At 33.2% G+C, this 26,200-nt stretch overlaps 1 protein-coding gene across 8 annotated transcripts in view; it reads left to right on the forward strand.

Moving 5' to 3' along the window:
• Nucleotides 1-26,200, forward strand: part of LOC140441291 (uncharacterized) — a 345,941-nt gene that overhangs the window by 244,343 nt on the left and 75,398 nt on the right. For all 8 annotated transcript variants that reach the window (XM_072531913.1, XM_072531914.1, XM_072531919.1 and 5 more), the window contains 2 exons: nt 6,082-6,278; nt 22,235-22,483. In XM_072531913.1, the coding sequence (XP_072388014.1) occupies nt 6,082-6,278; nt 22,235-22,483 (446 nt within the window). The remainder of the gene's footprint in view (nt 1-6,081; nt 6,279-22,234; nt 22,484-26,200) is intronic.

Raw genomic sequence — 26,200 nt, forward strand, 5'->3', positions numbered from 1 at the left:
TTCAAACTTCACTATCTTTTTCGTCAACGGACTTTTCCTATGTGGGATAAATCTTTCGTAACAATATCATAAGACATATTTTCAGCATAGATTATCGCCTATTTAGGCCAGGACGTCCTTGCTTAAAAAGGAGGGATGAGCCATTATATTCAAAATTATGTGTTGAACATAAATAAAAATATTCAAAAACAATAAATTTCAACAATTCAACACTAAACAAATTTTCATTAGAAAATTAAACAAATAAAAAAATCTTACTATATAAATATAATATAAAAATAGATTTTACAATCACTACAAAGATCTTATTTAATATCAGACAGACCAAGTTAATAAAATAATTGATAATTTAGACTACAATCTCTATCTGTAAATATATGAGGAACACAGCTGCTCCGCATTATTTATATCTAAAACAACAATATGATTCAGCGAGTCACTGACCTCTATCAACTACCGAAATAGGACATTAAATATGAATCATATTGGTTTTTGTCGGTTGTCTATAGAAGACTTTTATGTTTGATGTTTAGTTTTTTACGTTCAGGAAGTATACAGTAGGTAAATACCAAGAATAGAGTACATTGTCCTTTACTGCAAAAGCTCATTTTTGTTTTGCAGCGTTTTTTCGGCGTCCCAGAAAGAATAAAAAGTAGAAAATAAACAAAAATGTGATATAGAAATGATCAATTAATGCCGAATAAAAGCATTGATCAATAAAATAAAAATGATAAGAATACAAGAACGAAAAATTGCGCAAAATCTTAAGAATGGAAAAATTGAGAAATGATAACGGAATAGAACGGTCTTTTTTTGGTTTTCTGACAATTAATATGTATTATAAATTATATTATATTTTCGTGAAACTACTAAAACAGGTCAATTGTTTTTTTTAAAGAAGAAATATATATATATATATATATATATATATATATATATATATATATATATATATATATATATATATATATTTGTCATTTGGTATCAATGATTTTAAAATTACACACTGTTTATGTTTCGCTAATAACATATCAAAAACTAATATACTCGTAGTATTAAGAAATATAGCATCACTTAAAAATTTTGAAAAACAATCATCAATAGCTTTTCTATTATCTCTTGTTGTTATCCTCACGCTCTCCTCAAGAATATTCCTACATTTGTCGAAGTGCAGTAAAGCCGATGATTATCAGAAAACAGCGAACCATAACTAAACTATAAGTATGCTTGTAGGTATATATAACTACATTCCTTGTATCGGCATCTAAGTACAATTTATATATACTCTTATAAACTTTGCGCCTTTAAAACTATGCACACATAATATTGGCATAATTTGTAGTTTACATGATAGTACCCTAATAGTCCTAATTTATATTTTAGCATTTAGTTACTTTTCTGGGGACCTGACAATGTACAGCAAAATATATTGTACGAAACGGGTCGTTCAAGGTAAAATAAACTCATTGTGAGTAAGTCTAATATTTATTTCTTTTTACCTAATTGAAGTAGACTCATATGTGCAACCCATTCATAATTTTAATAGTTTTATTAAAGTAGGAAGCAAGTGGTGTGTTGTGTGACAGAAATATTGCTATGAAACTGGAAAAAAATCGAGAAAACTGCCATAAGACCATCTATTATGTACGGAACAGTATAATGGGCAGTTAAGAATAAACAGGAACAACGAATGCATGTGGCGGAAATGTGAATGCTTAGATGGATGAGTGGAATGACAAAACAGAAAAAATTAAGAATATATGTATATATTAGGGGCATCTAGATCAAAAGTGCGAACCGGAAAATATGGAACGGTCATGTGGTAAGATCAGAGGAAAAAATTGCTAAAGACAGTGTTTTTTGAGAGACCAGACGGTAGAAGATCAGTAGGCCGTCCCAGAAAAAGATGAAAGGATGATGTTAATGCCGATGAAAGGATGATATCTAGGATTGGGGTATAACAATGGCAAATGGAAGCACAATGTCTTAGAGGATTAGGGGCTATACGCTATACTGGATATATACGCGGCAAATACTCACCCCGAGTTGTAAAGCCCGTCAAGAAGAAGAAGAAGTCTAGTCGTGGCACCAATTGATGCCCAAATGACAGAGCATAGACTAAGATGGATCGGGCATCTTCAACGTCGAGACGCTAATCGCCCAATATAAAGAATTGCTGATTTACAAGAGCTCAAAAGGAGTAGGAGAGAAAGACGAATAAAGACTTGGGAAGAGACGCTTAGACAGAACATGTTCTGTCTAAGTTTAAAATTATTCTCTCACTAATTATATAAATATTTGAAATTTATAAATATATGGAGTAAACAAAAATTTGTTTTTCTATTATCAAGAATGTTTAATACTGAACTGATTAAAAAGTTCTTGCATGATAATCAGTAACTGGACGAAACAAAATTATTATGGGTGTGTGTGAACGTTTTACTATTTAAGGTTAAAAACCTTTATACTCAATACAAAATAAAGGGCCTGAATTAATTGCATGATAACTCATCGTTTTAATTAAACATAAAGCACATTTACATATATAATGGTAATATTAATGACTCCATTCTATACATAATGCAATGCAATGCAATTGGCGTGAGAACTTTTTCTTGCCTTGATGATGCATAAATAAAAATAAAAATTATGCTTATGAGCACTCCCTTTTCCTTTATGCTACAATGAGTAATACAATATTGTGTTATGATCTTTTAAATATCCAAAATGGCATTTAGACATATATATTCCTATTATAAAATTATAATATTATTATTTTTAACTAAAAATATAAAAAATTATAGATACATTACATCTATACTTCGTTTGAAAATTATTGATTTATCTACGAATCGTGAGCGATTTATAATAATTAATTGTGTGAAGAAAGTAATATGAGGAAAAAATGTGTTAAAGTTTAAAGGTAAGTTGTAAGTTTGGTTGTATATGTCTGAGGGAAAGTTAAATTGTATTTACTATAATATAAAGAGACGGAAATAGAGACGGTGAAATAGATACGGAAAACTGATTATCACTAATTTGCATAAAATAGACAGATGGAAAGAGTATATTGAGGAACTGTTTAGTGATGAAAGGCCCGAGCTTGAAATTAACGAAGTAGTTACAGGACCTGACATAACTATGGACGAAATTGAACAAGCAATACGATTAGCAAAGACCCAAAAAGCGACGGGACCAGATGAAATACCGAGTGAAATAATAAAGCTCTTCGAAAGTTCAGGTAAAATATCTCTCCTTCGTTTGTTTAATAAAATTTATGAAACTGGCTATATACCAACGGATTGGCGGCTGTCGACTTTTGTGACGATACCTAAAAAAGCAAATGCAAAAAGATGTAGTGACTACCGAACCATCAGCTTGATGAGTCATGTTTTAAAGATATTTCTACGAATTTTGCACTCTAGGATGTACCAAAAAATAGAACAACAACTTGGTGACACACAGTTTGGATTCCGCAATAACCTTGGAACAAGAGAAGCACTATTTAGTATTCAGGTTATGGTACAGAGATGCAGGGATGTCGGACATCCAGTTTATATGTGTTTTATTGACTTTGAGAAGGCCTTTGATCGAGTAAAACATACTGAAATGATAGCCATTTTTCAGCAGGTAGGTATTGATGATAAAGACCTACGCATTATTAAAAATATTTACTGGCATCAACGTGCAAACATCAGGATTGGCCGGGATACCTCTGAAGAGCTTCATATACGAAGAGGAGTAAGGCAGGGCTGCATTTTGTCCCCGCTACTATTTAACATCTATACTGAGTTCGTTTTCAATAAAGCAGTGGATAATGTTTAATGTGGTATAAAAATGAATGGCGTCAATATTAATAATTTGAGATATGCGGATGACACAGTATTACTTGCAAGCAATTACGAAGAACTTCAACATCTAATTAATAGGATTACCACAACGTGTGATGAATATGGCCTTAAGCTAAACACCGCAAAGACAAAGGTGATGGTCGTCAGTAAAACGCCAAAACAACCGGAAGTGGTAACAGCTTATGGTGAACAACTGGAGAGAACTAACAGTATTACTTACCTTGGTTGTAATCTAAATGAGAACTGGGACATGAGCAAAGAAATTAGAATACGGATAGAGAAGGCCAGAGCTCTTTAAGATGAAGAAACTGTTATGTGGAAACAATATTACTTTAAGTCTGAAAATTAGATTAGTGAGATGTTATGTGTTCTCTACTCTTTTGTATGGTGTCGAAGGTTGGACTTTGACGGATACACTTCTCAAGAAACTGGAAGCCTTTGAAATCTGGGTGTATCGGAGAATCCTACGAATAAGTTGGGTGGATAGAGTTCGTAACGAAGCTGTTTTGCATCGGATGGGAAAAGTTACGGAAGTCGTCAAATCAGTTAAAAATCGCAAACTTGAATATTTTGGCCATGTTATGCGCCACCCAGAGAGATATAATATACTCCATTTAATAATACAAGGCAAGGTAGACGGAAGAAGAGGGCCAGGTCGAAGAAGAACGTCATGGCTTAGAAACCTGAGAGATTGGTTTGACAGATCCTCTGCATCTCTTTTCCGAGCTGCCGTCAACAAAATTACTATAGCCAATTTGATAGTCAACGCTCGATAATCGAGCTCGGCACATGAAGAAGAAGAATAATATAAATATTTTTTGAATTGGATGAAAAAGTGAGTGTTCTAAGATTATTGATACTAAGTAAAAGTTAATATTTTATCAATGAAAGGAGAGATTTTGTTTTTGAATCATAGTTACAAGGGTCACATGACAAAATGTGGTAATGATAGGAATAGAATGAAATTATAGTCAATAGCATAAGTTGGTAATGTAAAATTGTAAAGTTAAATTTGATAGAAGAAAGTAAAAATGAAAAGGTAACTTAACGATTCCTGAAGTCCAGCTGCGTCAGTTCAACGTATGATTATAAAATCATATATACAACTGGATGTAAAATAATTAATTCTCTGAGCGATTGTGAAGTTAATCTGAATCAATGAAAAAGAAATCAAGTATTGCTTTGTGAAATCTGAATATGTAATGAAAAAGAATTTATAAGAAATTTAAAGGCATGTAAGTGAACATGTAAGTTAAACTGTTAAGAGAATCGAGAAGAAGAAGAGGACCATTAATAAAGTAAGGAAAATGAATGCGTGAGTTAATTAGGTTGAAATTAATATAAGGTGGGTACTTAGTTTTCGTTAATGCTGGAAGGAATAATAACGTTAATAGAGGGAAGAGATAGTTAATATCGTTAACGAAGAATGAAAGAAAAGGTCGATGATGAATAAGTATAGAAATGTAATTTGATTTGATGTTCAAAAAATTAAGATGAAGAAAATGTTTAGTGTTGTAGCAGGAGAAAAAGGCTAGATGAGTTAGTAAGGTTGAAATTAATATGAGCTGGGTAATTAATTGTAGTTTATGTGGGAAACGAGTACTAATGGAAATGTGAGTACTGTGGACACAATTAGCACTGTTCTTCATGTCATTAATGATCTCTAAATCTTTGTACAGATCTAAACGTAATATGCTTTTTGTGGTGTGTTGTGTATTAGATACTTTATCTTTATTAACTTAAAAAGACTTGAGTGTTACAAAAGTAAAAAATACAATTTTTACAGTTTTAAACTAAAACTTTGGTTATACTTAATACCTAAACACAACAAACAGTTTATCCTTATTGTACAGAGTAATTATTAAAAATCACAGAAAAGTTAATTTCCTCACGTCTTCCAATAGCTGGCTTTGGTAATAATAGGATAACATCTGTCATACATGTTGTAATATCATCTATTGCTCTTACACGAACTGTAGATTCTGCGACGTCTTTTTAAATATGTCCGACTTAAAGCTTTATGTTATTTGCTTTATGCCTCATTTACTTTCTGATGGCTGAGAAATTAAATCAATATTTTATTTTAAAAACGAAGAATTTTATACGTGTCCTTATCATTAATCAAAGAACAAATCTAAAAAAAAAATAATCACATCCATAGTTGGTTTACTACCCATACCTTCATACGCTAAAATATAAACGTTTCCTAAACTATGTTTTCTTTTTTCAGGCCTAACGAATTGTCAGGCAGCACTGGTTCAGCAATAGGGAGCAGTAAACTGCGGTGCCCCGCCCCCATCTCCCGACTCCGCGTTGAAAAAATTGAAGGTGGTCTCATGGTAGCAGGCGTCGTCGTGGCTGCAAACTGTCAAATTATTTTGCCAATCTTTGGCTTTCTTTTTCTGTTAGTTGGATGTGTTTTAACTGGTAAGTTCTAGCAATTACATATATTCAAGTACAACAATAAGATATTCCTATTGGTAGGTTTAGTCTAAAGCAAAAAAAAAATTGTAATTCATACAATTGATGCTATTAACTGCAAGAGAAGAACTAAACTATAACTTATTTCATATTTAGAATTATAAATAAGAATGAAGATTGACAGATGAAGTTCAAATTACTTGAAGTGACTACTATTTGCAGACCACCTCCTAGTTTTATATAACATAAGACAAAGAAGAGTGATGGTAAGAAAGTAGAAGAATGCCAAAAAAAATCGTATAAAGAAAAGTGAATAACAACGGAAAATTAGACTTACGTTGATTGAAAGTGAAAAAAGTCCTCGGACCCCAGGTATCATATATTATGATACTACGGTTCAACAAATTATTTGTCGCATTCGACGGCAAACGCAGTTATTCTGCCCGTAAGTGTCGCCCGTGTTACATCTACTATGCGTAGAAAATTGCGCCTTGGCATACTTCTTGATTGAACTGAGTTAGTCAGACTTTTGTTGTAAGTAAATACGTCGTGGCAGACGCTAAAAAAATCATCAATAATAAAAGTAAGTACATAATATTTAGCATATTTCTGTGTATGATCAGTGCATTTTAGTGTTAAAAAAAGGTACTAAATTGAAATTGTGATAAATTGATAATAGGTACAATAGTTCTTAGGCCCTAAACACAAGGTATCATTGATGATACCTTGGGTCCTAAACGGTAGTGTATTTTAAAATATTTTTTTTTATTTTTAGTGTCGCTGACTGCGACTGAATGTCAGGAAATCGCAGATAATGTGAATTTAGATGACTCTGATTTGGATCTTTCATTTTTTTCTGATAGTGATGATGATGGGGATGAATGGGATGAACCTAGAAATCTGGATGAGAGTGAAATAATTATTGAAAGTGAGGAAGAAAGGAGTGACGATCACGTTGAAATCAGTGACATATCAGACGACGATTCGGATGATGACATGCTCTTGGCAACCCGGCTTTTAAAGGAGAGTAACACGGCAAATTCTATTCCTAAAAAAGACAGGAAAGAATTAAAGAGAACACATTTTACCCCACAATTTGCTCAATATCAACCCTCTGTGCAGGATCCCCAGGAGTCCCGTTGTACACAAATATGAAGGAAGTAAAAAAACTGTAAAATCTTTGGAGACTTCTGTGCAGAAGAATTAACAACGTTTATTGCATGCTGCTTGCATATTGGTATTTATAATTTACCACGAATCCGTATGTTTTGGCAAATGGATACCAGGGTACCAATAGTTTCAGACAACATGTCAAGAAATCGTTTTTTTTTGCCATCCAACAGAACTCAAAATTGTTGACGATGATTCTGTAACCAAGGAGACTAAAGAAAATGATAGATTCTGGAAAGTAAGACCATTGTTGGATCAAACTCAAAGGGCTTGTCTGAATAATCAAAGAACTGAAAAAGTGTCAATCGATGAGCAATGATTTCCTTTCATGGAAAAGTATTAATGAGACAGTTTGTGCGAGGAAAACGTAACCCTGTAGGATTGAAGAATTTTGTCATGACGACTACGAGAGATTCCACTTGATTTTCAAATGTATGAAGGTAAAGGCAGATTTATTGAATCCAGCTTGGTACTTATACCAGAACGGCTGGATATCTTGGAAGGGTTGTTACTTACAGATACTCTGCCAGTAGGAGTATCTATTTGTGTTGACAGATATTTTACGTCAAAAATATTGATTGATACATTATATTCACGGAAGCTTTATGTAGCAGGAACACTAATGAAAAATAGAATACCAAAAACTGTTGTGACATTTAAGACAGATAAAGATCTAGGAAAATCAGGAAGAGGCTCCCACAATATGCTCGTTAACAAAGACAACAAAATAGCTGTTACAAAATTATTTGATTCCAAACCATTCTATACGGCTTCATCAGCATTTGGAGCTGAACCCTTGGGATTGTGTAGGCGCTGGTCAGTAAAAGATGCCCTATGAGCAGTAGAACAAATAAATGGACAATACAATGTATTTACGCCTTTATTGATTTTTGTGCTGCAGCTAGTTGGCTACAATACAAGAAAGATTGTTTAGCTGCAGAAACTCACAAAAAACATATTCAAGATTACCTGTCATTTAAGTTTTCGCTTGCTAGGTCGCTCTTGTACTCCAAGAACAAAAGTGAACTCACATCCAACAAAAGTGACGAATAAAATGTAAATGTAACCAAAAAAAGAAGAAAGACTGCACCAATCCCTGATAAACGCTTACGGTCAAAGCAAGCTAAACACTTTCCAGAATTCGTTAATGAAAGCCAAAAATCAAGATCAAAATGCAGGTATCCTGGATGCCACAACTTGACGTTTGTCAAATGTGCCCGGTGCAAGGTTTTTGTTTATGTTGTAGTGTCAATAGAAATTGTTTTACTAAATTTCATCAATAAAAATGATAAGTGAATATTAATTTTCTTGTTGTCAGTCCAGACCCAAAGTATCACTAGTGATATTATAATTTTTGAAAAAACCAAAAGGGTTTTTTTTTATTTTTTTGTTTTTTATGGTTAGTAATCCCAAATTGTAACATTCTTTAGATTGGCAACAAAAAAATCACTGCAATTCATGTTTGGGAACGAGGAGGATAATTTTAATTCGGTCCTGCCAAATGCCTTCTTTAATTCTAATAATTTCTAATGATCATCCTGATTTACAACCTTGGTGTTCTTCTGCTAGTATTATAATTTTATTTAGTTTATTTATAGGTGTTGTATGCCTGTTGTGTTTGTTTAAAGAACCACCTTTATGTTAATATATTCTCCTGCAGCACCTTCAATGGGCAGACCCATATATTAAGAATGGAAGAAAACAGACTTCCAAAAAAAACTGTTGAATGGAAGAATCCCTAGAAGAGATCTATTGGGAGATCGAGAAACCGATAGGAGGAAGATGTGGATGAGGATGCAATTGAGGCATCTTATATATATATTAGGGATTCTACAGTATTTACTGCCTTCCCTCGCTCAACCGTTTCCATCTCTCTCTGTTGTTCCATTCTCCATCGTTTAGTCCTCTCTTACTCATGGCGTCGTCTACTTCGTTCCTCCAGGATTTTCGGGGTCGTCCTCTTTTCCTCCTTCCTATGGGGCTCCATTCGGTTATTCTCTTTATCCATCTGCTGTCGCTAGTTCTTCTTACATGTCCATACCACTTTAGTCTTTTTTGTTCTATATATGTTAGTATGTCTGTTTCTATTGATGTTCTTTGCTTTATTTCGTCATTACTTCTCCTATCCATTCTTGTTACTCTGCAGCATCTTCGCAGGCATTCCATCTCTGTTGCTACTATCTTACTGCTGTTTTTCTTGTTTATGATCCAATTTTCAGCCCCATATGTCATAATACTTCGCACTAATGTTTTATAAATCTGCGTTTTTGTCTTCATATTTAGGTGTCTGTCTATCCCACCATACTGAGTTAAGTTGTCGGATTGCTGTTCTTGTTTGTCCTAATCTTTGTGTAATTTCTTCCTCTGTTGTTGCCTTTTTCGTGATTATAAACCCCAGGTATTTGAATTTATCCTTTCCTTTGATTGTTACGTTGTCATCAATCTGTAGATCTTCTATGTCTTCTTCACTTGTAGATAGGTACTCTGTTTTCGCGAGGTTAATATCTAGGCCAGCCTTGGTATATTCTTCTTGTAGTTTCTTCATCATTTAGCTGAGGTCGTCTTGGTCTTGTGCAATCACTACTTGATCGTCTGCAAAACTTAACCCTCCTTCCCACGGGTGGGGTCTATCAGTACAACTATAAATGAAATTGCTTAATTTTTTTAATTTTTTTTTTTGTATTTTTTTCCTAGACTTGGTGTACCTTTTAATAGCAGTGAATAGTACATTTTAGCATAATTTGGTGAATTTGTATGAATCCCTTCAATCGCTACCTGCAGAAGTATCCTGACAGACCCCACCCGTGGGTGGGTGTTTCTTGTTTTGTACTATGGCTTGGTTAATATTGCAGCTATAAATGCATTTATTATATACTGAGATCCAATAATACGAATGCAGAATTTCTGTTTTCTCGTCGATTGTTTCTTTAGGAAGTCTTTAGGAATTGCGTTAGTCCAGAAAAATATGAAAATACGAGCCCTAAATATGGGTATATAGAGAACATCACAGTTACTTGCTGCACAATTTTCTGAAATTGAGCAAATGACGAGGAATGACCCAGCCCCACGAAAACAGGGATGTATAAGTATTATATAAAAAGAAAAACTAGGTATTTTTGCCAATTGTACAAAAACTGGTTATGTATGGAACATATAAAAGCATTTTGTGCTGATCATGTAGAAAGAAAATTTACATAATTTAACCCCCTCTATTTTCTGTTTCTAATTTTAATTTTGGATGTATCCTTTTTACTTGTATTACTGTAAGTATATAGAATAATAATATTGTCTTCTTTTATATTTTTCTTTTGTATTTTGCCGTTCATGATTTTTTTAATAAACTCTTGTAAAAAAATAATGGTGTTAGTTATTTCGCAGTAAACTATAAAAATATATATTGATAGACATATTATATGTACATTTAGGTAGTACAACGTTACATCAGTAAGTTTCCTTAAAAATATTTAAAAAAAAATTTTTTTTTATAAGGAGAATATTGTTTTAAATTTGGTCCTGATAGACCCCACCCGTGTATTTGTGTCACAAGAAAGTCACCCGTGGAATGGAGGGTTAATGTATATAGGTATTCGTTCCGTACCGGTACTCCCATGCCTTCGCATTTTCTTTTCCATGTAGTCAGGCTTTCTCTAAGTATATTTTGAATAGGGTTGGAGATGTGGAACAACTCTGCAGGAGCCCTTTTGTTGTGGTGAAGTCTCCTATGATTCTTGTTCCCATTTTAATGGACACTTTATTTTCTTTATACAGAGCTTTTGTAGCTTCTATGAGTTCCATCTGTATTTCTAATTTGTACATTGCCTCCCATAGTTCTGACCTTGGTACAGAGTCATACGCCTTTCTCAGGTCCACAAATGCCAAGTGTATATCTCTATTTTTTGCTTTTTTCTTTTCCAACAGTTGTTCCAGTGTGTATATGTGGTCTATGCATGATCTTCCTGCCGTGAAGCCTGCCTGATCCTCTCCGATTTTGCCTTTTTGAGGCATCTTACGTCGATTATTTTTGATGGATGTATATCTCTTTTGATTGGTGGTAAAAAAAGTATTGTTTATTACAATTATCTTAATAATGGAATTAAATATTAAGCAGTACTCTACTTCTAATATACTACTAAGTAAGTCCATCTGCCATTGTTACATTTTTCTTTCAAGGCCTTGTTTCACTATTATCCCATTATTACTTTAATTTATAATTTTTTTCTCAGATCACCATAACAATTTCTGAATATTGAATTGTATCATTGTTCGACTCGTTTCCTTAAAAAGCATTCCATTTCCTATTGGCGTACATGTATGCGTGTTTTGCTTTAAAAATAGGTAGCTCATTAATACATAAAAAATTAATGTACACGTCACGACAGATATTACAATGAAAGTTAAAGGGAAGTTCTGTAGGTTTTGGACGTAAAACTGAATTATTTACTACATCTAAAATGAAATACAACAAGTAAACTATGTGTGTCTATATAAACCAGCACGCTATAGGCAATATTTACTATTTTTACTTACCAGTGACTTCCGGGTAATTTCAATTTGATTTATTTATAAAGTTCTCTTCAAGTACAATAAGTACGGCATATGGAAGAATAATTAGAGTAAAAACAGAAGAAACATACTAAAGTTATGAAGAAAAACAACAATGTGGGTTTAGAGCTGACAAGTTATGTATTAACAAAATTAGCAAGGGACAGAAAAACACATTTAATTTTATAGATATACAAAAATGTATGATACTAAAACAAAAGGAAACGACAATGTCACAGATTGGGGATTCAAATTGACGATGATACATGTTTGAATACACTTTCGTTCACAGACGATCAAGTGATTTATGCAAATGAAAAAGAAGATCTAGAATACTTCCCTTATTCTTGTGTTGCCTTGTCTATGTTTAGACCTTATTACTTCATGTCAACAATATTGTTCAACAACCTATTCCTATCATACGGTTCTGAAACCAAATGATAAAAAAGATATTTGAGATCCACAAGGAAACAAAGTTCCTGTATTTGGCTGTATACCATATATTAAAAAAAATTTGAATAAAATCCTTTACAAAAAGGTATATAAAAAACCGAGTTGGGCTATGTTGAATTGACAAAACGTTTTCGGAATAAGTATTCCATCATCAGTGTCCTAAAATAGTATTTAACCACTTAATTAAAAAGAACATGAAATAATTTAAGTTTTGACTAAGGTTAATGTAAAATGTGGTTAATACTTACTAGTTAATACATGGATGTAGCCACTAAATATGTGGGTAAAAACCCTTTTAAAATTATTAAATGAAATTTAGTTTACATTATGTCTAATTTACAGTTGAGATGTTAAAGTTACCGTTGGATTGGTAACATGGCGACATATGACTCTACATTAAGTTGCAAGTCCTGAGACGGTATGTCTACGAGGACTTTGTCAAAGCAACTGATTGAAATGAAAATCTTGGCAGGTTATGACGGAAGTTATGACAGAGCAGTCAGTGTAACTGTATATGTCTATTTAAGACAGAAGCCAACGTTGTTTAAAATTGTGAAAGTTGAAATAAAATAAAATTATAACAGTATCAACCATCAATGTTATTGTTGTAAATTATGTATGTGAAATGAAATTGTGGTGAGAAAATTATGTGATTATAGTTAGGCAACCAACTATACAGTGTCAAGTGGTGTGATGAAAAGATTCTAATATAAGGCCCTTTATGTTTTAATAACATTTGGTACCTGGAAAATGGAAACTAGGCACTGGTGGAAAGTTGGGTTCTTGAAAAAGTATAGGAATTGATATATTTAATATGTGAGGATGTTATTCAATGAATGAAATAAAACTATTATGATATAAAGTTCATGTAAAAATTGACTTATAACTCAATTATATTAGGCCCTGTATGTCAAAAAACAACATTTGGTACCTGGAAAATGTAAAACTTCTTGAGTTGCAAGTTCATGAATATAAATATCTGATTGGATGTTGACAAATTGAGTGAAGTAGTTATATTTTGTGTGTTGACAAGTATGAAATGGACAAAATTTGATGGTTGAAAATGGTTTTGTAATATATTGGTCGTAAAGTACTCAACTTATAACTTGAGAAAAGGCCCTATCTGTTATAAAGCAACACTAGGTACATAGGAAAATAAAAGATTAAGTTATAAGTTGGTAAGTTGAATGAACTATTGGTCTATATTGACTATAATAGTAAAATGAAATTGTTGTAGGTGGCTCTGTTAAATTTGAGCAAAGAGAATGAAAATTAAGGTGTTTTTGAGAAAATTGTGATTAACGGATAGACTACGAAAGGCTGAGGTCCCCAGAGAACCGAAGCCAAACCTTGAGGGAATTGTGTAGAGAAGTAAAATAAGAATTTAATAATATGGAATGGGTGGTGGATGATGGATGATCTGATCTGAATTTGGAAGTGTCGAAATAGAAGCATGGAAAGTATTGATTTTAATGATTAAGACATGAAGTTTGGTTTGAAAAGAAAAGAGTGGGATAGATGGAAAGTAAGATGTATCGTGGCTTCGTAATCTACGTGAATGGTTCGGGTGTAGTTCGATTGAACTTTTTAGGCGCGCTGCTAACAAAGTCGCAGTGGCCATGATGATTTCCAATCTCCGCTAGGAGTGGCACGAGAAGAAGAAGAAGATGTATTGGAAGAAAGGTTTTTAGAGTGAGCTAAGGGAGATGAGTATTAGGTGAACTAATAATGAATATAGATTTTAATTGTAGAAGTAAATTGGGGATGTGGGTTAGGAGAATAGTTGGCGATGGAGAGGGAGAAAATCTCGATTGAATGAAACATGACGATTAACGCAATTTGGGCTTTTTTGTTTTTCTTTAAGAATTTCAAGATCTTCGTATAAATCTAATTTGAGGAAATTTTTTTGGGAGATATTGTGGATAAGTGAAACGTCTTCTGGGATATTGAGGGTGTGGTTGTGTTCTTTGAGATGTTGAGAGAAAGTGGAAGTATTTTCTCTTTTTATGTGCTCTAGAGAGCGTGAAGAAAGAGATCTGCATGTTCTACCTATGTAGGTGGCATTGCAATCTGAACATTTAAGTCTATATACTCCACTCTGGTTCATATAATTGATAGGATCTTTGGAATTAGAAATGTGTTGTCCCAAGTTGTTGGGTACTTTGAAAGAAACATGGGTGTTTTCAACCGAACGTTGGATGAGATTTCGAATATCTCCAGAAAGACTTTCATGATAGAAAGGGAGTGAAACATAGTTGGGTTTGGTGGTAAGGTCTCTGGGTAACGCAGTCTCCCGCAGGGTCTTAAGGCGTTTTTTGTGGATGAGTTTGTTGATGATGTTGTGATCATATCCGTTGTTGACTGCTATTTGTCTGAGTATATTTAGTTCTTTTTTGTAGTTTGAATCTGACAGTGGAATGCTTTCTAGGCGATGGATGTAACTATGAAAAGCTGCGTATTTATGTGACATGGGATGGTTGGATGAAAATGGAATTACGTGGTCAGTCTGTGTGGGTTTCCTATAGATACTGAAGTCGAAGTGGTAATTTAGAAGGTCAGAATGATTTCCGAAGTGTTAATCGAAACATCAAATATATCGTACTTTAGATTAAAATTGTATAGTAGAAGTAGTAGATAACTCTCTCTATCAGCCGCCGCTAGAAACAAATCTTCCACTTGACGACCGGTCCGCGTCCTAACGTAAGGTAACCAAGATAGTTTAATCCCAATACATCGTCTTCATTCGATTTTTATTTGAATAATGAGTTGCAGTAGTTGGTATTTAGGTCTTTTGGAACCAAAGTATTGTAGTTTTCTTCTTTTAATTACGGTTAGCAGTTTCCTCTCTTTAGTAATCATTTAAGCATCTCCTCGCTGGTAGGGTGGGTCGTCTTCGATATTTTCAGAATTCGACGATAGCACCATTGCTCAAATCCTGCGAACCTGTTCATTGTCGTTTTTAAGGTCCTAGTCTCATATTTGTATAGAAATACTGACTAAATATTACCTTTAAGAGTGAAGGTATATAGATATATCTCTCTTGGAGAATATCATTTTCCCAGCCATGAAGGCCTTGCGATATATGTCAGTACTGGCAAGGATTTCATCATTAAAGTTAATGTTAATGTTCAGTCAGCTCCCAAAGACATTTAAAATATTCTACTTGCTTAACAACCGCATCAAAAGTGGTAACGAATAATTTCATCAAAAAAAGGGACCAACTTTATTTTGCGCGGAACTCGCTTAGTTTTGATTCTGGAAAATTTTTTAACTTAACAAAAATTAAGCTTTTTTAACAATTTCATAAAGGTTTGATGAGTTTTCCCCGAAATGTGTTTAATTTTTCGGTTATTTCACGTTGAAATATTCGATTTGGAATTTGACAAATAAGAAACTAGTTGTCATGAGCTTCTTTTTTTTCTTGTAGTTCCTTCTAATGGAGGTTGGCTATCATCACAGCTATTTGTACCTTATTGGCGGCTGCTCTAAAAAGCTACTGCTTTTACCCTTGATTTTACCTTGCATTATGAGCCTTAATATCTCATATTTCGCACCTCTGGTAATGTGGCCTAAATATTCCAGCTTTCTTGTTTTGATGTGCTTTATGACCTCGCAATCCTTTTGTAGCCTTCTTAACACTTCTGCCTTTGTAACTCGTTGAGTCCATGGTATTTTCAAAATCCTTCTATAGCACCACATCTCAATGATTCCATCTTCTTTATGTTATCCACTTTTAGTGTCCAGCTTTCCATTCCATACAACAAAGTCGAGAACACGTCGCATCTTAAGGCTCTTATCCTCAGGTCCAGAGGAAGGTCTCGATTGACAAACATTGTTTTTATTTTTATAAATGCTTGTCTTGCAATTCAATTTCAATGCGTGTCCTTATTTCTCAAGTTTGGTCATTGTTTTCATTTACCCAGGTTCCCAGATATTTGTAGTTATTCACTCTTTCTACTTGTTTTCCCTCGATATCTAGCCTTCCTACTGTATGTTGCTTAGAAATAATCATGAACTTGGTTTTCTTAACGTTCATTTGTAGTCTATATTTGATACTGACTTGATGTAATCTATTTACTAAGCGTTGCAATGCTTCTAGACTGTCTGCAAAAACAGCGGTGTCGTCTGCGAATCTTATGCTGTTTGAGATTTTTCCGTTTATTGATATACCCTGTTGTTCCTCTGATATTGCTTCCTTAAAAATAGCTTCGCTGTACAGATTGAATAACAATGGGGACAGCACGCAACCGTGTCTAACACTTCTTTTGATTTCTATTGTTTCTGTTTCGACATTTTCGATTCTAACCTTTGCTTTTTGATTCCAGTACAGATTGATAATAACCCGTATATCTCGACTATCCACATTCTTTTCTTTCAACAGTTTTACGAGTTTCTGATGTCGTACTCTATCAAAAGCCTTTTGATAATCTACAGATCATGTCATCTACTGTCATGAGCTACAACTCTGTTTTTACTAGGTCTACGGACTTTATAACTCCACCATTTTTTATAAGCTACATTTTTGCTAAGAATATATTTTTTGACAAAATACTTACTTTTTGAGTTATTTGTGAAAAATCGTCTAAAAATGCGTTTTTTTACTTAGTGAAAAAACTCTATAGAATAAAAGTTGCTTCTTCTTCTTGGAGTGCCTATTCGTTTCCGATGTTGGCGATCATCATGGCAATCTGTATTTTTCAACCTCGAAATCCTTCGCCTTCCTGGTCTCGTTTTCCTTCTACTTTTCCTTGTATAATTAATTGCAGCAACCTATACCTTTCGCTGTTCCTCATGATGTGGCCGAGGTATTCGATTTTTGCTGTTTTTATTGTGGTTAACAACTCTTTTCCTTTTTGCATTCTTAATAAAACTTGTTGGTAACGTGGTCGGTATAGGATATCTCCAGGATTTGACGATAAAGCCACATTTCGAAAGCCTCAATTTTCTTGTAGGTATCGTCTGTGAGAGTCCATGACTCAACTCCGTACAACAATATAGGAAGGATATAACATTGTAGTAAGGTGTTTTTTATGTGTACTGGTAAATCATGGCATTTGAATAGCTTAGCCATTTTTTGCAATGCAGATCTTCCTTTCTTTATCCTACACTTGATTTCTAGGGAATGGTCCTAATTTTCATTGACGTTCGTATCAAGATAGGTGCATGTTCTTACTCTTTCTATTGGTTGACCATTCACACTGATTCTTTCAAAAAGAGCCTTTCTCGTACCCACTGCGTTCTGAAAACCAAACTGTGTACGGCTGATTTTTTCTTCACATAGTCTATATATCCTTTGATGTATGATTTTTTGAAATAACTTAAAAATGTGGCTCATTAAGCTGGTGGTCCGCAAATCATTGCAGGATACGGATTTTGTTTTCTTTGGTAGAGCAATAAACGTTGACTTCAGCCATGATCTTTTTATTACTCCGTTTAAATATATGTCATTGAATATTTTGTTAGTCGTTGGGTACCGTCGGTGTTAAAATAGCTTTATGAGTTCAGCGTGTGCGTTGTCAGGTCCAGGAGCTATGCCCTCTCTTAGTTGTGATATTGTTTTTTCCACTTCATCTGATGTGATTGGTAAGTTGTCACGTATATAGGACGGAGGTTGTTCGGACCTATCATCATCAGAGTTCTTGTATGTATTTGGTCCATGTGATAATTTTCCCTGTTTGCTAGCTGTGTTGGATTTTGTTTGGATTGTTTTACCTTTTTATACATATTAAATGTATCGTGTTTTTGTTCCAATAACTCTATCTCTTCACACTGTGTTTTTAACCAATTTTCTTTGTTATTTCGTATTTGAGTTCTCGATTTTTGTTTTGGATCTTACCCAGTCGTTCCTCTTTTTATCTGACAGTCGTATACCTAACATTGCTCTTTCCATTGCTTCTTCTGTTGTGGCTAGTTTATTTATGTTTGCCTTGGTTAGGGTCCAGGCTTGACATCGTATTTAGTATTGCAAATTCTTCTTTCTACAAATAGAAATCACCAATTAATTCATCACTTTTCCCTCTACCAATTTTCGCATTCAAGTCACCCATAATAATAGTTATATAAGTTTTTTTGATTTGTTTAAGTGAATTTATCAACAACTCATAGAATTGCTCTACTTCTTCTAGTTTATCGCTGGTTGGGGCATACACTTGTAAAACATTTAATTTGACCGGAATAGTATTCAGTTGGATGATTAGTAATCTTTCAGAAACAGGTATAACATTTGTAACATATTGACGTAATTTAGGAGAAAAGATTACTCCAACCCCTTACATATATTGACCGCATCATTTCCCGAGTGGTATACCATATGGTTGTCAACAATACAAGCACCACTATTTGGCCACTTCATTTCGCTTATGCCCATTATACCTACTCCAAGTCTGGTCATTTCTTGAATAGTATTATGAAGTTTTCCAGCCTGATACATTGTCTTCACATTCCAGGTACATATTTTGATAATCAATTCTGAAGTTTTTAGAGACACTTTTCCAGATCTGCCACAGGGGTTTCTCTGGGTTACGACCTGGGAAGCACTGTGATCTAGAGGTGGATCACCTCCACTGCCGAATCTTAGCTTCCGTATTCCATGATTAGTAGCTATTTCCACTTTAGTTGTGTTTGCCAAAAGTTTATCCATTTATTTATATCCAAAGTTTATTTATCCATTTCGTGACTTATTTTGAACGTATATGTTTTCATCCCCGAGAAGGGGTGGCTTTCACCCCCAAGTAAATGCAACCCTGGGCTCAAGTCCATAAGTGAAGTAGAGGGTAAGAGGAACCTAAATCCCAATTTTCATCCAAATTCGTCGTGACGAGGAAAATTACACTCCAAAACGGTCATTTACTGGCATATATAAATATTTTTAAACTCATTAGTATATTCCTCTGTATGTGCAAACATATGTTTTTTAAGTCTAGGCAGTCTTTTTAAACGAACAGCTATTTTAAGCTTTGCACATGTTTCAGTTTACTTACATCAGTCCTTTTCTTTTAACAAATAACGATTCGATTGTCTCATTCTTCACAACTTGTCTCGTATATTTTTATAACAATGCGATATATTCACTACAATTGTAGACTATCACGATCATTCATTCGCTCGTAGAAAGTGCTTGTTTATAAACAGTTGTTGGGAAAGTCGAGTTAATATCTAGTTTTTGTGTTTTGTGAAAATGTAAACACATTTCATGTCTGTATAATTGTAAAAGTAATACATAACTCTCGTTTTGTGTTTATTTCTTCTAACGAGCATGTAATTGATACCAAAATAAACCGAATATTAAACGAGTTAGTGACGTAAATGTAAGCAATAGTCACATGTATTTAGTGAAACTTTTTTATGATTATTTATAGTTCCAGTAAGCCGATACATTTTTATATTTACGTAATTACACCTCGCCTGTGTATAATAAATAATGAAAACTCGATTCATTTTATTTTTAAAACTTTCCGTTTTCCATGAACTCTCCTACTGTTCCTAAATTTAGAAACTCTAAGACCATATGAACATTTTCTTTACAACATTTATGACATGAAACAAACGCCGTGCTAATAATATTACAAAAGTAATCTATGTAAAAATACTTAAAAATTAACTGTACAACTTTTACTAAATTCATTCAGGATGTGCAAACTTCCAGTTATCTAAAAAGATAGTATGAGGAATATAAATAATGCATTGCTAAATAATATACCTACCTATTAAGTGCTTTGTAAATTGTAAGAGATAGGTACGATAACCCAATTAGAGCCCTGTTATACGAGCGCTAAAGTCGTCGCGTCAGCAATGTCATGTTAGCGTTGGCCCAATCGGACAGTGGCACTGCCATGGAGTAAATTATACGAACGACAACGCTGTCGGTGAATCCGCGTTATCCCGACGGTAAGCGTTGCTAGCGCGGCAGGTCGCGTTAAGTCTCGTGTAGTTCTCGATTTGCTGATACTTTGCACGCACTCTACACGACGTTTATTCGATGATACAAAGGTTTGTTAGGTGGAGTACACAAAATCACAATGAACAACACAGAAATACGTAGCACCACGGATCTAAGTACGCTGAACAGTGTTCAAAAAAATTATTGGGTCCTTTGGTCGGTAGACAAAGATTGATATGTGTGCGTGCTTTCATTTGGTACCATTCGCCGTGGAAGGATGGTAACCATCCATGCAGTGGCAGTGATCAAACGTCACACTACCATGGAGTAAATTATACGAACGGCAACGTAGCGCTGACAACGTGGACAAACTGATCTCAACGTGACGCAAATTCTTCTTCTTCAACCTGTATTCGTCCACTGCTGGACATAGGCCTCTTCCATTTGCTTCCATTGATTTCTACTCTTGGCAATTCTGATCCACTGCTTGCCCGCGACTTGTTTGCCAATCTCGTCTGTGGTCTGCCTACTCCTCGCCTGTTCTCTCTTGGTCAATTTTTTGGGATTATCTCGGGCAACATGTCCGACCCATTGCCACTTAAGCCTTGCTATATGTTCTGCGACATCAGTAATCTTTGTTCTTTCACGAATGTCGATATTTCGAATCCTGTCTCTCAAACTAATCCCTAGCATGGCCCTCTCCATCGCTCTTTGGGTTGTACTGAGCTGCTCTAAGGTTTTCTTTGTAAAGGCCATGGTCTCCAGTCCATATGTAGTTACAGGCAAGATACATTTGTCATAAACTGTATATTTTAGACACATTAGTATATCTTTATTCTTCAAGATAAAGCTTAACTTGCCGAAAGCTAAGTGCCACTAGTGACACTAGTAGACAACAAAAAAAAAACTCAATTTTCTCAGTTCCTCTCCTACCAAGTGATGTAGTGCGAATAAGCCCCCTTTTTAAAAGTTTTATGTCTGTTTTGTCCTTTTAATTGTGTTTTCTTTGTCCCTAATTGTTTTTTAGTTTTATAATTTTAACATTTGACATCACAATTTTCTGCCAAAACAAATTAAATGCTTTTTATCAAAAATTTGATAATTACAAGTCAAAGAAATTGCACACCCACGAAATAGTACAACTGATTTCATTCATTGTCATATAACTGTCCTCTTACTGTAAAAAAATTTCAATCAATTAACACACATTTCTAAAATATATCTCTTGAATGTATATAAATAACTTTAATAATTTAAATAATATAAAACATCACTTTCATTTAACAAACAATTACGTATACCTTACTCCTATTTCATTTATTAACATCTCTCCCCTCAAGAAACTTCCTCGTTAATTGTCAGACAGTTACAACATTAACCGAAGATCACCCATTATCAGCAATACAGAATAGGTTGAACTATGTATCACGAATCATTATCTAACAATTCTTGTACCGGCATCATTTAATTTACATTGTACCGTTTGACCTGAAGATGCTTTGCAAATTTTAGAAAGCGAAACCGGTCGTTTTGGTAGTAAAATTAAATTGATTGTGACTAAGTCTTATTTTATTTCTTTTACCTATTTGAAATGGACTCACATAAGCAACACATTCATGATTTAAAATGTTCAAATTTAAAAATTTATTTAATAAAATATTGTTTATAAAAACTGGTACCACTTTTTGAGATGGGGTCCTACATATTCATACTCAGCGAAAAATTTTACATAAGATAGAATAAGTTGTCAAATATCCACGATTCCATGCATAAAGAAAGGTATCCTGCTGGCGGACTATTATCTTTGAATTTTTTCGTATTCCATATTAAGTTACAAATATGTAATACTATATTTGTTGATTATAAATTTTTACTTCTTGTTTAAATACATTTTAACAATATGATTCTGTTATTTCAGCCGCATCATATAGGGGCCCAGGGGAAGACGAAGATCCCGACCGATATGAAGCTCGGGTAACATTTACAGGAAATTCTCGCGTTCTTGGTCCAGCATGCATAGTCGTCGGTCTATTTATGCTCATAGCTGGTTGCGCACTATGCGTTTTGACGAGAAGAGCCAGACGAAGAGAACAGACTATAGGATTCCATTGTCCCTTGCACGGAGACTTTTATCCTTTGAGTCCTTTGTCTAGCTCTCGAACTTTGGGTAAGTATTTTTTTGAGTGAAAATTTACTGATAATTTCTAAATAAATCTAATCTAAATCGTACCTAATAAGAAAATTAGGTGACACCTATCACTTAACTATATACGATTCTTGTGAATGAAGATATTTCTATTCTATTCCATTCTACTCTATTCTATTATATTCTATTCTATTTTATTTTATTTTATTCTATTCTATTTTATTCTAGTCTATTCTATTTTATTCTATTCTATTCTAGTATATTCTATTCTATTCTATTTTATTGTATTCTATTCTAGTCTATTCTATTTTAATCTATTCCATTCCATTTTATTCTGTTCTTTGGGTGAGCGGGTAAATAGTATATCTCGTCAGCAACATTAGAGTCTGTTCATCGGGCACCTTTTACCACATAGAATACATTTTGGTTAAACTTTTATCAGAGTTCAATGGGTAAATTTCTGTTGCTTCAAATCGAGACCTTTACCTTGTTTACCAGCTCAGAATAAGTGAGTTACTGGCGAATTCATTTGTTTAGAGTAAATGTAATACATGTCGAAATTCTTGTTTCTTTAAAGAATATTGTTTAGAATTTTACATTTTTCACTGAAAACAATGCTGATCTTCGTACAATATTTTCATGACTGAAGAAATTACCATCGAGTGCTTGGATCAGGTGAATCCAATTCAGAATAAAGTACGAAAAGTCAATACTATTTTGGTCGTATGTTATTTTAAATCTTCATCAATAAAGTTAAATGACAGATTTTCGCCAATAAGAACCTGCCAAAGTATTACCATGTCGTAAATGCGTGCTCTTAAAATAATCAATAAAAAACTTCAATCCAACTACTTTTCATGTTAATAGGACTGGATCCAGAGTGCAACAACGGTCTTAACAAGAAATATGTCCTTTGGGATTATTCTCGGTCCAGAGGTCCCTCAAAACCTCAGATTTATTTACTTTATACTGGGTAAAATGATATATTTTGAATTTAAATGAAATATATATATATATATATATATATATATATATATATATATATATATATATATATATATATACAGGGTGGTCCTTAAGTAATTGTACAAACGAAAACCGTAAATTCTACTCTTTAAAATATTACGATTTAAGCCAAATTGCTTTAATAAAATGTTGATATTAAGAAAGATACAGGGTTGCAAATTTAAAATTCTATTTTTCGCTATAACTTTCATGTTTGTAAAGATTTATGCATTAAAATTTACAACTGGGTACTTTTAAATATGAGAAATTATAATTTGATGCACACTTTGATGCAGCTGATAGAGGGCGCCACATATGCCACATATGTGGCATAAATTTGCACTTAACTTTTTTGCTACTTGAGTTACCTGTATTTTTGATAAAAAATATTAAAGATACATTATTTTAACAAAAAAAAAGGTATACTTCTTAATAACTTCAAAACTTAACAGTTTTCGTGATAATCGCATTTTACAAATCAGCTGCATAATTCTGATTTAAGGCAATTACTCCAAGCAACGAAGGAAAAATAGACAAAAACATTAATAAATCTAAATTTTGGTATAAAATACCTTTAACTAAAGTCAATAGTTAACGAAATATTAAATAAAATAAATATATCAGCAGGATAATTAATAATAGGATTTGACAAAAACAGAATAATAGGGATTTTACATCAAACATTTTACGTTTTATGTTAAATTAAAGTCATAATCAAAACATTTTGTTTACAAACCAAATTAAGAAATAGTTAAACTAAATAACATAACTTTTTGTCAACGTAAGTGTTCGATATGTCCACCATTTTCTTTAATTCATTTGTCAATATATTACATAAAAGATCGTCTCATGTTAAATAACATCATTGGTTCTAAAGAAACTATTTCTTCCCATAGTTGGTTGCGAATGTTTATGGAATTCTTATAGACACGTTGTTTTAATACGCCCCATACACCAAAATCAAGCGGATTAAATTCTGGGCTACGTGGTGGCTATAATGTATAATGGATAAATATATTCTTTTGGATACATATCCAAACCTTATGGTATATTATGGAACTACATCTTATTTGTGGCAGAGGTTAAACTGTGATGTATTTGATTCATTGGTTACTTACATAAACACAGAATAACCTATAGATGTCATTACTTATTTATATGATTACGTTACAGCTTACGAGTAACTATAATTACATCTCGAACAAATGGTCTATTATGATTAACTAACGAACTAATATTATGCTGAACTAAATTACCTGTGTGTTTACTATATTTATAACAATATCGGTTATTAGGCCAACGATGATGTTTTTGTAAATATGCTGAGTCTTTAAGGTTAGATTGGTAGCAAAAGTATTCTGAAACAAGACACATATGTGTTATTTAATACCTGGGCTTTAGTTTCTAATTGTCCTAATAAAAATGGTTAAATAATTTACGTAATGAATGATAAGTATTTTTGGGATTTTTTATAAATTAAATAATTATATATTATAATTATAAATAATTATATCAATATCTCACCACATTGCAAAGGAATATGACTGCCACGATAAATCCAACGTTCAGAACAGTTATATTTAAGTATGTTCTCACTGCCTTCTCTCTAGAATGTGGTGGTGTACCATCTTTCATAAACCACATATTTTGGGTTTTCAGCATTTTACAATAGGGAAAAAGTAATACAACTCCAGTAGGTATGGAAACTTAAGAAGCGATATAAAAGGGAAATTGTAAATATGATGACGGCCAACGTCTGAATACGGACACGGCACCTAAAGAAGAAGATGAAGAATATTTTCATAAGACATTTAGCAGCCATAACAAAAATTTTGTAATGTTACATTATCATCTTTGAGTTGTTGTAATAAGAATAAACTGTGAATTATGCTTATCTACAGGTATTCAGTGCTTCACCGCACAAATATTACAACTAAGAATTATTATGCAGCTGACTTATAAAATGCGAATATCTCGAAAACGGTTAAATTTTGAGGTTATCAACAAGTATACCTTTTCCTTGTAAAAATAATGTATCTTTAATATTTTTTAACACAAATAGAGCTAACTTTAAGAGCAAAAAAATTAAGCGCAAATCTATGCCACACATGTGGCATATGTGGCGCCCTCTATAAGTTACATTAACGTTTTTATAAAATTATAATTTATCCTGGTTTAAAGCATCCAATTATAAATTTTTGTCCAAAAATATTTACAAACGTAAAAGTTATAGCGAAAAATAGAATTTTAAATTTCCACTTTAACACCCTGTATCTTTCTTAATATCAACATTTTATTAAAGCAAGTTGGCTTAAATCGTAGTATTTTAAAGTGTAGAATTTACGGTTTTCGTTTGTACAATTACTTAAGGACCACCCTGTATATATATATATATATATATATATATATATATATATATATATATATATATATATATATATATATATATATATATATATATATATAGTGTGACCACCAAGCGGTAGATACAGCGGTATTAGTAACAAAAGTCTATTTTCTCGTGTCAAAGATAAGACACCAGTAATGTATACTACCAATACAATCTATAAAATACCGTGTTTAGGCTGCAAAGGTTGCTATATTGGACAGACAAGCCAATGGTTAAAACAACGTATTACCCAGCACAAAAGTGACTGCCATAAAGGTAAAAACGCATGCGCTATTATCGAACACTCCATCAACACAGGTCACAAATTTGACTACCAATGTTGA

Source organism: Diabrotica undecimpunctata, chromosome 5, assembly GCF_040954645.1.
Source record: "Diabrotica undecimpunctata isolate CICGRU chromosome 5, icDiaUnde3, whole genome shotgun sequence".
NCBI classification, from domain to species: domain Eukaryota; kingdom Metazoa; phylum Arthropoda; class Insecta; order Coleoptera; family Chrysomelidae; genus Diabrotica; species Diabrotica undecimpunctata.